The 16,295-nt window shown below is 36.8% G+C and overlaps 1 protein-coding gene across 7 annotated transcripts in view; it reads left to right on the top strand.

Annotated features, from left to right (window-relative positions):
• The window catches only part of YLPM1 (YLP motif containing 1), a 70,326-nt gene extending 54,724 nt beyond the window's left edge, over positions 1-15,602 (top strand). For 4 of the 7 annotated variants that reach the window (XM_045578661.1, XM_036431296.2, XM_036431348.2 and 1 more), the window contains 5 exons: positions 548-628; positions 3,850-3,901; positions 10,444-10,574; positions 14,778-14,961; positions 15,195-15,602. In XM_045578661.1, coding sequence (XP_045434617.1) covers positions 548-628; positions 3,850-3,901; positions 10,444-10,574; positions 14,778-14,924 — 411 coding nt within the window. In that variant the 3' untranslated portion in view covers positions 14,925-14,961; positions 15,195-15,602. Of the gene's footprint in view, positions 1-547; positions 629-3,849; positions 3,902-10,443; positions 10,575-14,777; positions 14,962-15,194 lie in introns of those variants that run through there. The other 3 variants (XR_004986839.2, XM_036431306.2, XM_036431317.2) reach the window with 3 other exon arrangements.
• Positions 15,603-16,295: the final 693 nt, after the last annotated feature.

The following is a 16,295-nucleotide window of genomic DNA, read 5'->3' as shown; positions in this document are numbered from 1 at the left end:
AGGTATCCCAAGAACAAGGGCATTTTCTTAAAAAACTAGAAGTCTGAATCACCACATATACAGTTCATATTCAGATTTCACCCTATAAATACCTCTCTAATCCATCTCCTCTCTATTTGCGTTGCTACCATTCCAGACCAAGCTACGTCATTTTACTGTTCACTATTACCTTCCTTGCATTTTAAAGTTTGGATCATATACATGTTTTACTTGGTTAGAAAAATGTTGGCTAAAGGTTCTTGAAGGAAATCTTATAATTCATAGGCATTCAAAACAGATAATTATCAACGTAGGACAGATCATTATATTCAACTTCATAGGAAATCGTAAAGATAAATATCCCAGAAAAAAGAAAAGCAGGAATATTATTGCCTTTTATCAATGTATTTTAAAATTTAGGGTATTAAAAATTAATTAGTAAATAACAGTGATTTCGTGCTGTCTCTCTCTGGGCAACTGTATTCATTTCAGAACTCAATGAGGGAATCAACATTTTCTTAAATGTTAACTCATTCTTCTTTTTATTATGATTATTGGGGTGGTGTAGGTAGAGATGGAAGATTTTGATGCAAATATCGAAGAACAGAAGGAAGAAAAGAAAGATACAGAGGAAGAGGAAAACGAACTGGTAGGAGACAGACCAACCACTTTGAACAAAGTGTCTTTTTATTAAAATTCTTAGGTGTTTAAATTCAGATCGATGGTCAGATTATTACTGTTGATGTGCACCTTAGAGGTAGAAGTTTCCATAATCATCTTTAAGGAGACTTCTGGATATTTTTTATTTTTCTCCTGATCAAAAGAACCCTCTACTATGTATTACAAGAAAATTTTAAAAATGCTAAGAAACTTACCTTGTATTTATTCATCTATTTGTGGGTGGCTTTAGGGGAGTATACGTTTTAAGAAAACCAATTACAGATCAAAGGGTATTCTTGCACTTCAGCAGATATCTGGTACAGCCTACCTCATATGCATAATGGTCTCTTCTTTGCTGTAAGATCTCAAAATTATTGAGTTTCTGTCAACTGAGGCAGAAAACTTATTGAAGGAGGAGGCAAAGGGTTGCCATAGACTTCTAGATTTGTCCTTCTGCATTTTATTCTGTTAAGTGATGGGGAAAATTATTTGACTGTGTAGGCAATGCATTTTGCTTAGGCTGATTCGAGGCTTGCATAGTGTGAATTCAAAGTACCTGTATCTCCTGTAAATGTTTTTGATCATATGTCTTAGAGATGTTTGCCTTACTCTGTCATCATGATATGTGAACTATAGAATTATGTTACTTTTCTGTGTTTGGTAAATGAGGTACAGAGATTAGTGATGCCTTAAAATAGTGTTGCTTTTTAAATTCAAGGTATTATTTGGTTTACTTAATATTTCAACCCTTGCTAAAACTGCTTCTCATATTCTTCTGAAAATATACAAAGCAAGATCCATGATTCCTACCTCCCAGAGAATACAGGCTCTTTAAGGAGTGGTCCTATTAAACCCATGTCTGATATGGGGATTCTGGATAGAAACTGTGTGTTTATATAAAGATGGTGCCTCTGCATTCCTAGATTTTATATGTGGATTAAAAAATAAGTTTTAAAGTTAATGGCATTTGAGTCTCAGTTTTTCTTTTCTTTAAATAAAGTATTTTTCTTAATTAGGTTGTATTCTGGCATATATGAGCTAAAATGTAAGCAGGAAACTCACTTAAAAGTCCACGCTGTCCTGGAATACGGCTATTGACCTCATAAGCTACTTGCAGCGTGTGTACTAGCAAGTGATTGTGTGAGAAGTCTGTAATGTTAGTTTTCTGAAGGTCCATTTTTCTTTTGTGGAGATTCAGTTCAGGACTTGATTCATAACATCTGATTTGCTTAGGTATAGGTGAAAACAGAACTTTTGATTTTTAAAAATAAAACATATTGTAATACTACATTTTTATATCAGAAAACTGGCAAGGAAGCCTTAGGACTCTACCCTGCTTGACTACCTCTTTTATTTCCAAGTGGCTTAACATTTTAAGCAGTGAGAAGATGTTTTAAGAACAGGGTGTGGTTCCAGCAGGGAGAAATTAATATATTTGTTTTGCTTATCTTTGTTATAAAACTTAGCCCACTCAAAAATGCATATTTCAGATCTTCTACTATTGGGTTTTATTCCAAGAGTAAAAGATACTAATATTCTTATTTTGCTTATCTTTGTTATAAAACTTCTCTTAACCCATTCAAAAAGGCAGAGTCTAGATTTTCTATTATTGGGTTTTATTTCAAAAGTAAAAGATTCTTGGTGAATTTTAACCAGAGGATTAAAAGCAAATCTCATATCATTCAGACTATTTTACTGAAATTTTCAATAAACTTTGCATTTTGTACTCTCTACTTATTATAATAGCTGGGTGAAAGCCAAACTTTTCTTGTTTAAGAGAAATTTGGGGCGGGTAAGAAAGATCATTGGTTTGATATTTTGCCTTCATTAGTGCTTTAGTGAATCTAGTTGATGTGACTCAGAATTTATAATTATTGTAATGATACTTAAGGTTTTCAGATGACTTTTGAGGTATAACTTGTACAAATTTCATCAATACTTAATTAACTTCTAACACCATCCCTTTAGCATAGTTTTGTCTTGGTTTGTTCTTAAAATGTATTTGAAAAAGATGATATAATTTATAAACTGAAATACTGCCTAATGAGTTGAAATTGAATTATTGATTTGGCTTAAATACTAGCAATGTATAAGACCTATAGGTTTCCTGGAAGAATGATTGATGCTCTATTAAACTCTTACACAGATATTACTGTCATAAAATGTTCAACATACTTTGCAACTTACCTGTGTGTCAGTCTATATTATGAAATTGAACATTTCCAATAGTCAAGAGATATATATTGATTCTTGAAAGATGATGCTGACACCTTTGTTGAATCTGTTCTGTATTATTATAAGTCCTAGTATTAAGTTCTGTATGTTAGGGTCTAACAGAGAACAGAGTCCAAATAAAGGAAAAGGGGAGTCATGGTAAATTACATGAAAAAAGCATACATTTACCTGCCAGGTTATAAACTGAAAGGATTACTTCATAGTTAAATAGGTACATTGGGAAATTTGAAAATCTTATGGGACTTTGTTTGAAATAAACTACCCATAATTTATTAAGTAAGACATAAATTGCCTGTGAAAATTTCTGGTCTTTCATGTAATAGGAAAATGTAATTTTAGAAGACATCAGAAATAATCATCAGATTCCAGATTACAAAAAAGAAATGCTTTGAAGTTGATTCAGTAAAATTAACCTTTGTAAGATCTGCTAAGTGGATGGAGTCGTTTAAAAATGAAGTTGAACTTCAAAGTTGTGTTCAGTGATACCAAGTTTTCTCTTTTCTCTTGAATGTTTAAAATTATGCTGGACTATAAAGTAACTATCTTGAAAAACACTCTGGACCTCATGCCTACTATCACTTGAGAATAACAGTTGAATTGAGAAAATAACCTAAGTAGTATTAGAAATCTTCTGCTACTCTGAATGATGTAATTTTAGCACATATATCCTCACCTTATTTACTATACAGCTGTTGTTCAGACTACAGTTGTATGTCCTGAACTGTAGCTGCCTCTAAGCGCCTTCATGATACTATTTTGAAGTGACTACTCTGAAATCTGGGCACTGCAGATTTATGAATTTGGAAATTCAGTTTCTTCAAAGATAATGAGATTGTGTTTTCCCTAAAGATATTTTTATAACTAGTGAGTGGAAGCTGAATCCATTCCCAATTTTAATGCTTTTCCAGTTCAAAAGTGATATGCATGTATGTGTCTCTTTCTAACCCTTCGAGCTTCTCTCTGTGTACAATTTAGGGTTACATTCCGAAAAGCAAATGGGAGATGGACACATCTGAGGCAAAGCTAGGTGGGTATTTCCTTTTTCCTGTTTTTATATGTGATACCTGATGGTAATGATCATAGATCTTTCTGCTATAAGAAGAACAGATTCCCCAAAAGTTCTGCTTAAACCAAGCTTTTGGCCTACCTACATCCCCAGACTGTTTTTGCTAGTTTTCATAACTAGTTTAACTAGTTATATCTTGTGACAGAGTGAAAGAAGAGCATTTTAAAGGAACTACCTTCTATATCACTTAGTAGGGGTGTCGAACTCAATCAGAGAAGGGGCCAAAATCTAAAATCCAGCCTAAATCGCGGGCCGAATGGTTTACTGAACAGTCATAAACTGTCATTGTGATGGAAACGCAGCGGAGTGCAGTGATGACAGCGCAGTGCGGGCCACATTGCAAGGCCTGGCGGGATGGATTTGGCCCGCGGGCCTTGTGTTTGACACATGTGACTTAAAGTTTTAGAGTAAATGGAGATATGTAATAAATTTAGTAATAAAATACTGTCACTTCTGAAATTCATTCTTTAAGATTAATCAGAAATGTTAGTGCCAATGAGATTTCTGCTTTTCCAAAAGAGTATTTGACTGCAGTCCAACGTTGAACCAGATTGTGAATACTTTGTGTAATAATAATAGTAAGAATAAATAGTGAAGCTTACAAATTAATTAATTAAAGGGCAGTTATTTTCCTTGTATAATAAATTGGAGTTTCTAGGTGGGGAGCGGTAGACACAATTTAGGTCTTTGAAGAGCCTACCTTATAAGATTCCACTTACATTTTCCTTCAACTTGCCTTTAGTGCTAGATTACAAGGTTTAACTGGTTAAAATGATTATCTAAATCAAAAATTGGAGTTGCTTAGTGTGAAGTTATCTGCCAATAGAAAATCATGCATATCCACTGGATTTTCCTCCACTATTTCAAAACATTTTTTCAGGGTTCTTTGTTTTTATTTTTACCTTACTTAAAGAGAATCATTTAACATGTAGATTAAGATATGACAATAAATAAGAAAGTGTGATAAGGACTTTTTGAGAAGATTGACCTTTTCTCAATGTATGAAGTATGGTTGTCGGTCATGTTTCTCTTCCTGGTTATCATACTATTATTGCAGAACTAAAATAACCATCTAAAGATCATAAAATCATAGGATAAATTTGAGTCATTTAGCTGCTTCACTGTTTGGGGCAGATTGTGTTTCTGACATAAGAGGGTGTACATTTTACATACAATCTCATAGGCTATACCTTTTATTTTGCCCAACTGATGACATTTGCAATTGATGTTGACCAGATCCTATGTCAAAAGATAATTCCATAAACTGTAGTATTACTGTATTATTGGGATAGTTACTTGGTATAAAGTCTAGAATTTTTCCTAATATATGTCATGTGAAAATTGTACATGGTTACTGACTTATTCTTTCAATAGTCTTCCCTCTGTGGGAAATCTTAACAATAACTATCTCCTTTTATAAACTTTTAAAGCATTTGTAAGTTTTAAATGCAATTAAATACGTAGGAAAATAATAACCACATCTTATTTTTAATAATAATAATGCTTTAGATATTCTTTTTAAAAAATATATTTTATTGATTTTTTACAGAGAGGAAGGGAGAGATATAGAGAGCTAGAAACGTCGATGAGAGAGAAACATCGACCAGCTGCCTCTTGCACACCCTCTACTGGGGATGTGCCCGCAACCAAAGTACATGCCCTTGACCTGAATCGAACCCGGGACCCTTCAGTCCGCAGACCGACGCTCTACCAGTGAGCCAAGCCTGTTTCGGCTGCTTTAGATATTCTTATTTTGACATTAGATTAAGAATATTGGAAGTTCTGTGTTTTTAGGATAACCTGTAAGACTATAAACATCATGTCCCTCTTTTTTGGTTCTCTAAAATAGTGTTTATATTTGAGGGCAAAGAAAAGTCATAAAGAGACAAAGGGATTGTAAAAGTGATAAATATTTCAAATAGGCATGTAACCAGAGGCCTTAAACTTGAGCTCATCCATTTTCTGTTTTCCTTCCTAATTTTTAAAGAGAAAGGAAAATGGAATTTAGTAGTAATGATTCAAGAAAATATGCTGTTGCCCAGTTTGTGTGTGGCTCAGTGGTTGAACATCGACCTATGAACTGGGAGGTCATGGTTTGATTCCATATTGTTTCCTGGTGAGGACACATGCCCAGGTTGCAGGCTTGGTTCCCAGTGGGGGCCATGCAGAAGGCAGCAGATCAATTATTCACTGTCATCATTGATGTTTCTAATTCTCTTTCTCTCTCTCTTCCTCTCTGAAATCAATAAAAATCTATTTAAAAAAAAAAAGAAAATATGCTATTAATATTGGTATTGATTTCTGGGGAAAATTCTGGCCTGTCTACCATTTGCTTCTCAGAAAATACATTTTATACAAATTCAGTACATTTTAAAGACAAAATGTTACATAGTGAATTCCAGAAATGGATTTGTTAAATAAACCATTTCAATTAAAGCCACTGAAGATCTAGTAATGAATCTAGAAAATGAATTCTAACATGTTTGCAATTGGGTTTTTATTTACTTTTAATAAGAGTGACATTGATGTTTCATGTAATGACTTGCTTTATGCACCTCTTTGTTATCTTGAGACATGATCTACCTGTGGAGGAAGACAAATTGAGTGTGAGCGTTCTTGAGAGTGCTTGCTTCTTTAAGATTGGCCCATGGGACCAACTGGAAAGAGCAGTCTTCTCTAAAATATGAAGATCTTTATCTGAGAATTAGCCTATTTATGTTGCCTTTCTTACCATACCAAATTCAGTAAACTTGATTACCAGTACAATTCTTTTCTTTTTAGTACTTTACCATCATTCTTATGTTACTCTTGGTAACTTGATTAAGCTGGATGGATACAGTAAGCTTTAGCAGCGTCGCATTGAGCCAGAAGAGCTGAATTTGTGAGGGATTTTGATTCACAAATGAGTCTGCCAATGAGAAAATACTCATCTGTAATCTTTCAAGGAGTGTGTTAAATCTTATTGCAGACTCTTGATCTGTGTTCATTAAGTACAGTATACAGTACAGCCTCTGTTTGAGTGTTTCAGATTAGAAGTGGTATAATTTTGGAAACATTCAGAGCTGGCCTGCATTACATATGGCCTGAGTATCAAAAAGTTGTTGAAAACTGTGTCCCCTCTTCAGTCACACCTGACTCCTTTGCATCTGAGACCCAGGCACCCTAATGCACATCAGATGCTGGAATTTAGCCTGGAAGCTACTTAAGTTCCAATGACATGATTTAGGTTTCTGCATATCAAGTCCTTTTGCTTTTCTCATCTCTGTCATTTGTCTCTGTTTATGAGTTATTGTGTATTAGCCTTCTATGTGTTAGGCAGTTTCATCTCTTCACAATTGGAATGCAGTTATGATTTGTATAAGCACATAACCCTTGTATGGTTCACTATAAACAAGTGTTCGGAAGCATCATTTATTTGGAAAATACATAGGCATTTCTAAAAACTTTTTTTGCTCTACAATAATATATACTGTCTTGAAAACGTGGTAAGATTCTGGGACCAGTCAAGTTGGATATTTAAACTTTCATCTTCATATTAAACTTCATCTTTAGAAATTCAAATCTCTGAAAACCATACGTATGAGTGTATTGGTCACCAGTTGTCTTCTGTAACATACCCCAGATTCCTCTCCCTCACCTTATGCCATACATGTGTGTTCGGGTTTCCAGGAAGCCATGTGGAAGAGATATGAACTTTTCTTCAGCCCAAGAAAGAAACTTTAAACATGTGCACGGTCAGATTTCAAATTAAACATGACAAACAAGGGTGTTCAGACTAGATTACATATTCTGAACTTCCATGTTGCAAATGGAGAAGGCCTGGTCTGTAACGCCTGTCACGGTGGAAGAGAAAACGTTCTTGCAGTTTTCACACTGTGCTTCTGCATTGCTGCTTGGCCATGCTTATTCTTGGTATTGATATGAGAAACTTCCCTTTGAAGTACATTAATGTCATACATAGGTGATCTTATCATGTTTGGAAATCGTTTGAAGTTATTTAATAAAAGTGTATGAGAGCTTCCTACTCTTCTGGTTATATTCTACACTGTTAAACTGAGAACAGTTTTTATGGTTTGTGGGACTTCATTGGTTTTCTAATACTATGTCCCTGTACAATCAAAGGGTCACTTTTTTTTTTAATATATATTTTATTGATTTTTTAAAGAGAGGAAGAGAGAGGGATAGAGAGTTAGAAACATCGATGAAAAAGAATCATCGATCAGCTGCCTCTTGCACACCCCCTACTGGGGATGTATGTGCCCGCAACCAAGGTACATGCCCTTGCCCGGAATCGAACCTGGGACCTTTCAGTCCTCAGGCCAACGCTCTATCCACTGAGCCAAACCGGTTTCAGCAAAGGGTCACTTCTTTTTTTTTTCTTTTTAAAATATATATTTTATTGATTTTTTACAGAGAGGAAGGGAGAGAGATAGAGAGCTAGAAACGTCAATGAGAGAGAAACATCAACCAGCCGCCTCCTGCACACCCCCCACTGGGGATGTGCCCGCAATCAATGTATTGTACATGCCCTTGACCAGAATTCAACCCGGGACCCCTCAGTCTGCAGACCGACGCTCCACCACTGAGCCAAACCGGTTTCGGCAAGAATCACTTCTTTAAGATCCTGTATAATATGGCCTGTCATATACATGTAGATAGAGCCATTTGGTACAGCATGTGATTTACAGAGGTTAAGAAACTTTCTGTTTAACTCATCCATGTAAAAAAATTTCCAAAGTGATATGATAAAATTTCCTGAGTTTTGTAAAGTGTTGTAGTTTGCCTTGCTGGTTTTTTAAATACTATTACTTTTAAGGGGGAGATATTAGGAAATAAAGTTTTGCCAAGTATGCAAAATCTTACTTGTTTTTTTAGCCTGTATGGTATGGTTCGGTTAGTTGTGTGTGAAACTTTTACATTTGAAGCATAAACTCACCCTCTCTTCTGCCACTGCTTCCATTGTACTTTTTATATCAAGTACTCTCCAACTTGGTGCCTAACAGCTTTCTATTATATACACTCTGCACCTTTATGGAGTCTAATGAAGTGTAAATATTGAGTGTCCTGAAGTATTCAAGTTTTCCTTTATTGACCTGCTTAGAAATAGTGTGTTTATATAACTACCCTGTTTCCCCGAAAATAAGACAGTGTCTTATATTAATTTTTGCTCCCAAAGATGCGCTAGGTCTTATTTTCAGGGGATGTCTTATTTTTCCATGAAGAAGAATACGGTACACATTTATTATTAAATGAAAATAAAGGAAATTTATTACCTGTATATGGTACGGTAGTACGGTAGTTGTCAACACAAACCAGACAAACTGAATCCTACAGTATCAAGAATTTACTCATTTATTCAATGACAATCATGTCATCATCTTCTGGAACATCATAACAATCCAATTCCTGAATTTCCTGGTGAATTTCTTGTGACTCCATTTCTTTCAGAATCAGTGGACCCAATTTCTCATGTTTAGCCTGGGGGGTGGGGGGTGGGGCTTATTTTCAGAGGGATGCCTTATATTTCACTCAGAAGGAAACCTGTAAGTAGGTCTTATTTTCGGAAGATGTCTTATTTTCGGGGAAACACGGTATAAATGATTCAAAAGTTTAGTGCTTCAACGTAACTAAAATATATAACTCATAATATTTCACATGTAGAATCAGAATTAGTATTAACCAATAAAAAAGATCATACACACAAACAAAAGACTACACATTTTCATCGTGTGTTCTTCTTAAAGACCCCTACATTTGTATCTCATAATTTCTGAATCAGCAATCCCTATCATTTAATTCATTAATTACACTTTGAGGGCTTTGAAAAAAATTCAGAAAGAAAATTCAGATCTGGTCAATTTGGCTGACTAGCTCTTAGGCTCAAAAGGCCAACAGTACTACATGGTGTAACCAAAGAAAGTGGTGATCAGTGCAGTCTATTTACTCAGAAACAATTACTCATAGTGAATCTTCTCACAGAGGTCAAAATCATAAGAAACTGTTCATCTAAAACTTTTTAAAGTTTAGCTTGGCTCATTAAGTTTTAGGTACTGCTTTTCATATGATACAGTATCAAACATGATTGCAGATCAAATGGGTGGTATGAATACTGTGTTAAAGAAAGAAAGAATGGAAGAAGTTATTCATTTTAATCCAACTTTGCGTTTTCCTTGAGAACATTAGAACTGAAGTGTTGTGTTGGGGTGGAGGGCAGCATGGAGGACAAAGAGGCCATGAGATAACTGCCTTTCTTGCTCTGCCCATATTTGTTACTTAAATTAACATCATGTAATGTCTGCCAGTATAGACATCAAATAAATAATGAAATTGCGTAGAACTTGGTATTACCTCAGCTGCGAAGATAGTTTGGATCTTCAATAATGCTGCTCTCAGAAATGTGGATGTGCCCTCTGACCGTGTTCCAGCCTTCTTTTCCCTTGTTTGTGTGTCATGCGCCAATTCTCACTCTTCCTTAATGCTGCGGCTCTGTGTTTGTCCCTCAGACAAGTTGGATGGCTTGAGAACTGGTACTAAAAGGAAACGTGACTGGGAGGCAATTGCCAGCAGAATGGAGGATTATCTGCAGCTCCCTGATGATTATGATACGCGTGCTTCTGAGCCTGGGAAGAAGAGGGTAAGAGACTTTGTCACTAACTGCTAACAGATGAGGGTCCTTTTGGGCATCTGGTTTTTGAAAGTCATAAACAGGTACCCACATGGATGATATTTTTGTTTTAATATATATTTATTGATTTCAGAGAGGAAGAGAGAGGAAAGCGAGAGAGAGAGAAACATCAATGATGAGAGAGAACCATTGATTGGCTGCTTCTTGCACATTGGACCAAGCCCAAAGCCCAGGCATGTGCCCTTGACTGGAATCAAACCTGGGACCCTTGGGTCCGCAGGCCGATGTTCTGTCCACTGAGCTAAACTGTCCAGGGCTGAATGCTATTTTTTTTTTTATAGCAATGTAATTTATACTATGTCATATCACACGTCAGAAAAATGAGTCAGATTTTACAAATTATCGGCTCAAAATGTACAAGTAACTTAAAAATGGAGAACAGAAGTGACTAGCATGTTATCAACATTAAAGGGCTTTGGCATGGCCCCTTGTGCCTTTTTTGTCATGGAGCAAAAGAGCCAGGTTCAGAGAAGAGTGTTAAAGAGAATTTATAGACTTATTATGGATTAGCTGTAGAGAGTCCAGTAGTGGGTAGAATCAGGGTGGCTCTTCTGGTTCTGGTCATAAGCACTTCATGTATGTGGTGCCATTTACTGAATTGGAGAAAAACTGGAAGAGCCATAAGTTTGAGTCAACAATTATAAGTAAATTCAGTGAGGGACCAATTAAGTTAGAAATGATAATAGGAATCAGGACTCCAAAATTTGGAAGTTTCAAGTAGAGGTAAATGTTTCAAGAAATAAAGAGTAGTCCATCATTAAATGATATAAAGAAAGGTACATTGGGAACAGAGAAATAGCTATTGAATTGGCACATGGAGATCACTTATGATTGATCAATAATCAGTCAAATTTTCTTTGAAAGTTGAAGGACAGAAGCCAGTTTGGAGCAGATTGAAGAAGGAATAGGAAATGAAGTACAGACAGCAAATGTAGACAAATTTTTTTATGTATATATTTTTATTGATTTCAAAGAGGAAGAGGGGGGGAGAGGGAGGGAGGGAGAGAGAGAGAGAGAAAGAGAGATAAAGAGAAAGAGAGAAACATCAGTGATGAGAGAGAATCATTGCTCAGCTTCCTCCTGCATGTCCCCATCGGGGATGGAGCCCACAACCCCAGGCAGGTGCTCTGAATGGGAATGGAATCGTGACCCGGCCAGGCTAGACAGCTTTTTTTTAAAAAATATATTTTATTGATTTTTTACAGAGGAAGAGAGAGGGATAGATAGCTAGAAACATCAATGAGAGAGAATCATCGGTCAGCTGCCTCTTGCACACCCCCAATGGGGATGTGCCTGCAACCAAGGTACATGAACCCGGGACCCTTCAGTCCACAGGCCGACGCTCTATCCACTGAGCCAAACCGGTTTCGGCTAGACAGCTTTTTTGAAGAAGGTTTGTTATAAAAGGGAGCAGAGAAATTAAATTGGATAAGTCTTCCACATAGATATCAAATTCGGTAAAAGTGACATTTGTTTATATCCTTCAAAACAAAAATAACAAAGCAAAAGGGGTCATATTATATCCTAGAGGCCCGGTGCACAAATTTGTGAATGGGTGGGTGCTGGACCGGCTGGGGTGGAGACATGAGAGGTTGGCCAGCTAAGGGAGGGGCCATAGGTGATTGGGGGGGATGCTTGATTGGGACCCCAATTGGGCTGGTTGGCCACCACAGTGCAAGTCATAGTGACCAATTCTGGTGTTGTTTGGCATATATATATATATAATCTGCATAAGCCTTTTTCAGTGAATCTGTCCATCATTCTATATAAATACCTACTCAAATGGCTTCCTTGCGTGCCATATTTGGTTGTACAGTCAGTCATTTTTCCAGTACCTTGTTGGTAGATACTTAGGCTGTTTTCATTTTATTGTTAATATAAATACTATGATGAAAGTCATGGCGTCTCTTTAATAGTATTTCGCTAGATTTTTAGCACTAAAGTTGCAAGCTCATAGAATATGATTTATCATTTCTGACAGTTATTGTGAGATTGTTTTCCAGAAAGGTTGCATCTATTTAAAACCCTCTTGTCAGTAAGTGCATTTCCCCCCCACCCCCCACCCCAAAATTTGGGTGATAGAATTGTAGGATATTTTTTAAAAAATATTTTATTGATTTTTTTAAGAGAGGAAGTGAGAGGGATAGAGAGTTAGAAACATCAATGAGAGAGGAATGTCAATCAGCTGCCTCCTGCACACTCCCTAACTGGGGATGTGCCTGCAACCGAGGTATATGCCCTTTACCGGAATCAAACCCAGGACGCTTGAGTCCGCAGGCCGACGCTCTATCCACTGAACCACACCGGTTTCAGCAGTAAATGCATATTTTTCCATACTTGCCCCCACAGTGCTGTTATCAAACTTTTCACAATCTAATAAGGTATCTCATTTTACTTTTCTTAAGAATAAGGTTGTGTATCATTTCTTTATACATCATTGCTTTTTTATGAATTTCCTCAGTACACTACTAGTGAAAGAACACTTACTGTAAGAAAATAAAACTTCATTATGGTAGATGCCATTACAGAGAACTCCAGGTTTCAAAGCTCTTACGCATACTTTACAGTCCCTAACCCCTGGCCCCCTCCCCCTTTGTTTATGTAGCTTGAGGAGTTCGGGAAGGGAGATCTGATTAGTGGCCTTTATGTGCTCAGCTCCACCGAGGAACTACTTATATTGACACCTCTTACAACACTTTTAAGGTTGGGGCAACAGAATAAAAATAACTCTCCTTGGGAATGATAATTTGGTATAGTTCTGGTAACAAATAATCTCAAATGAGAAGTTTTTGTTCTATTTTTCTTTTTTTTTTTAAAATATATTTTATTGACATTTTTACAGAGAGGAAGAGAGAGAGATAGAGAGTTAGAAACATCGATGAGAGAGAATCATTGATCAGCTGCCTCTTGCACAACCCCCACTGGGGATGTGCCCACAACCAAGGTACATGCTCTTGACCAGAATCGAACCTGGGACCCTTCAGTCCACCGGCCGACGCTCTATCCACTAAGCCAAACCGGTTTCGGCCTCTATTTTTCTTTAAAATGGCTCCACTTGTACTCCACCCCTGCCTCACACCCTCATTTCAAATAGTTTGTTTTTTTGTGTTTGTTTGTTTTTTAATAATTTTAACTCTCAACCCACTCATCAAAATCAACATCAGAGCACCGGGAGATCTGACAGGTAGCAAGGAATACAGAATTCATTGTTCATTCCTTTCCTGTGCTCTCTTGATTTCTATAAACTCAGCTTTTTACAAATACCAGACAGGTTCCTGGGATTAATTTCCACTATAAGAAAAGATCATTTAGTAGAATTGATCACATTCGAATTTTACCAAAATGGTAAGGTTTTAAAATGTAATTTATTTTTTTAAAGTTTCTCTTGCTTAATTGGGTATAAAATGGTAGCTCAAGTGGACTTTCAGTTTGTTTCTTTGATGACTGTGAAAGGTGAACATATCCCTTGTTTTATTTGCTGAACTCACTCATTTTAGAAATATTTTTAGTGACATGGATGAAATATATGTACCTCCACATTTTCAGTGTTAACATTTTTCTGTTAATAGTTAAGATAAATGGCCAAAAAATTGAGACTGTAAATCTCAATAACAGTACCTCTAGGAAAACAAGGAGGGACACTGACATTTAAGAAGCTATTTCGAGCTGAACGTCATTATTCTGTAGGCACTGCCCAGAGATGCCGCAGAAGAGCAGACAGAACTAGCTTCAGAGAACCTGATTTTATTCTGTAGGGGAAGGATTCAAAGCAGATGAGAGTCACAACTGTGTCTTTTAAGGAGAGTGAGATTGAGGGATTGAGAATGCAGGTTAGTGCTTACTTTAGGTTAAACAAACAAACAAACAAACAAACAAAAACAGGTCAGTAAATGAGTTATAGGAGTTGGAAGGAGCAGGACTGAGCTAAAAGCTGAACTGTTTGGGAGTTGCAGTGGTTAGGACTTGGTGGTTAACTAGAGAGCTCTTTCCGTAACTTAAGAATTTGCCTTTCTCCGATTCATCTAGTTAATTTCTAATTTTTAAAACTGGCTTCATGTTAGTTGTCCTCTATCTTAAAATATTCAGAGAGGGGGAAGGCCTTTTGCATGTTTATTTTTCCTAAAGCCCAACCTAATGCTATGTTCTTTCCAGGTGAGATGGGCAGACCTGGAGGAAAAGAAGGACGCAGATAGGAAAAGGGCCATAGGTTTTGTGGTCGGACAGACTGATTGGGAGAAGATCACAGATGAAAGTGGTCACCTGGCTGAAAAAGCCCTCAATCGAACCAAATATATATGAGACTTTGTTTTTCGAACGAAGTCATTGTTCCTTTAAGGTAAGGATACATAGTCATACAAGTCCTGCTGTGTGGTTGATAAAGGGTTTGAGATAAAGTAGACGGCATGCTTTGTTAAAAATGCTTCTGTATTGAGTAAGTATATCCCACCTACATTTATAAAACACTATTCTAAAAGGAAGTATGCCTTCTGTAGATTTGTGAAGGAGTGGAGCACTGAAATGCTAAGGTACTGAATTTCCCTGGCTGACAGTCTTTTCTTTTCCTTCCAGATGGTTCGCTTTGAGGTGATCTGAAGCCAAGGCTTCCTGGAGCTTCATGGCGTGTCACCTTGTTTCCACGGTTCAGTTTTTGTTTTATATCTACCACCTTAGTTTTTTAAAGTTCTTCAGTGTCCCCAAGAGATATTGGGATCTTGCTGTGCCTAAGCAAGATGTTAATTTTTAAAAACTATTGGGGAGGGTGGGAGTGATAGCTTAACTGCTGGAAGCAGGTGAGGTTCTGCTGGAGGATTCCGACAGAAAATATTTTCTCCACTGTACAATGTCACGGACTATCTATCATCGTTGCTTTGTGGCTGTTTTTATTTTTTACTGTATGTAACTGGTAGCTGATTGTACTAGGATTAAAAACAATAAACTTTCATGATAAAGCCAATGAGATTCATGGGCTATACAGCATGTGCCCCTTTTCTTGTTTTCTTAATTTTATGTTTATTGCTTTTTTAATATGGTGTGTTCCAATTACATGCTAGCCAAACATCCCCAAACCTCATCCCCACTGAATATTAAATAGCTCAGTTATTCCATGGTGCATGCTGGAATACAAGGCTCAGTGATTTTCAAAACACTCACCTTTGTTTTATTGCTGGTTTTAAATATTCACTTGTTCCCTGGAGTACATCTGTCCTGTCACATGATGTTTTATTATTTTAGTTTCTGATCCTCTCTTTATCCATCCCTCTTTCCTGCCCTCCCTCCTTTTACTCTCTCCCTTGATGCTGTTATGTTTTTATTTTCCTTGCCCTGACTTTGACACCTGGTGGCCAGCACTGATGTACTCCATGAACTCAGGAGCCTATTACCTTAACTGCTGAACTTGAATTGTTGATTTTTTAATCAGAGTTGCAGGGAAGGAGTGTGGAGGTGCAGAGCCCTCTGGCAGGCAGCCTTGAAGCCTGTCAGGTTTTTAGGTTCCTGCCAGATTGATTGCTCGTGATTAAGAAGCGGGGCCTTCGGCAAAGACTCCTCTCTTGTGGATAGTACCAGGAGGAACCTAGAACACGCACACTTAACAACCAAATGCCATTCCCATATAAAAACAGGAAGATCTTTTTCCCTTTTCATTCTGCAAAGAAAAAGATGTCATTTTCT

Source organism: Pipistrellus kuhlii, unplaced genomic scaffold, assembly GCF_014108245.1.
Source record: "Pipistrellus kuhlii isolate mPipKuh1 unplaced genomic scaffold, mPipKuh1.p scaffold_m20_p_1, whole genome shotgun sequence".
In the NCBI taxonomy this organism is placed as follows: domain Eukaryota; kingdom Metazoa; phylum Chordata; class Mammalia; order Chiroptera; family Vespertilionidae; genus Pipistrellus; species Pipistrellus kuhlii.
The sequence above is the reverse complement of the archived record's forward strand: the minus strand, read 5'-3'. Positions and strand labels throughout refer to the sequence as shown.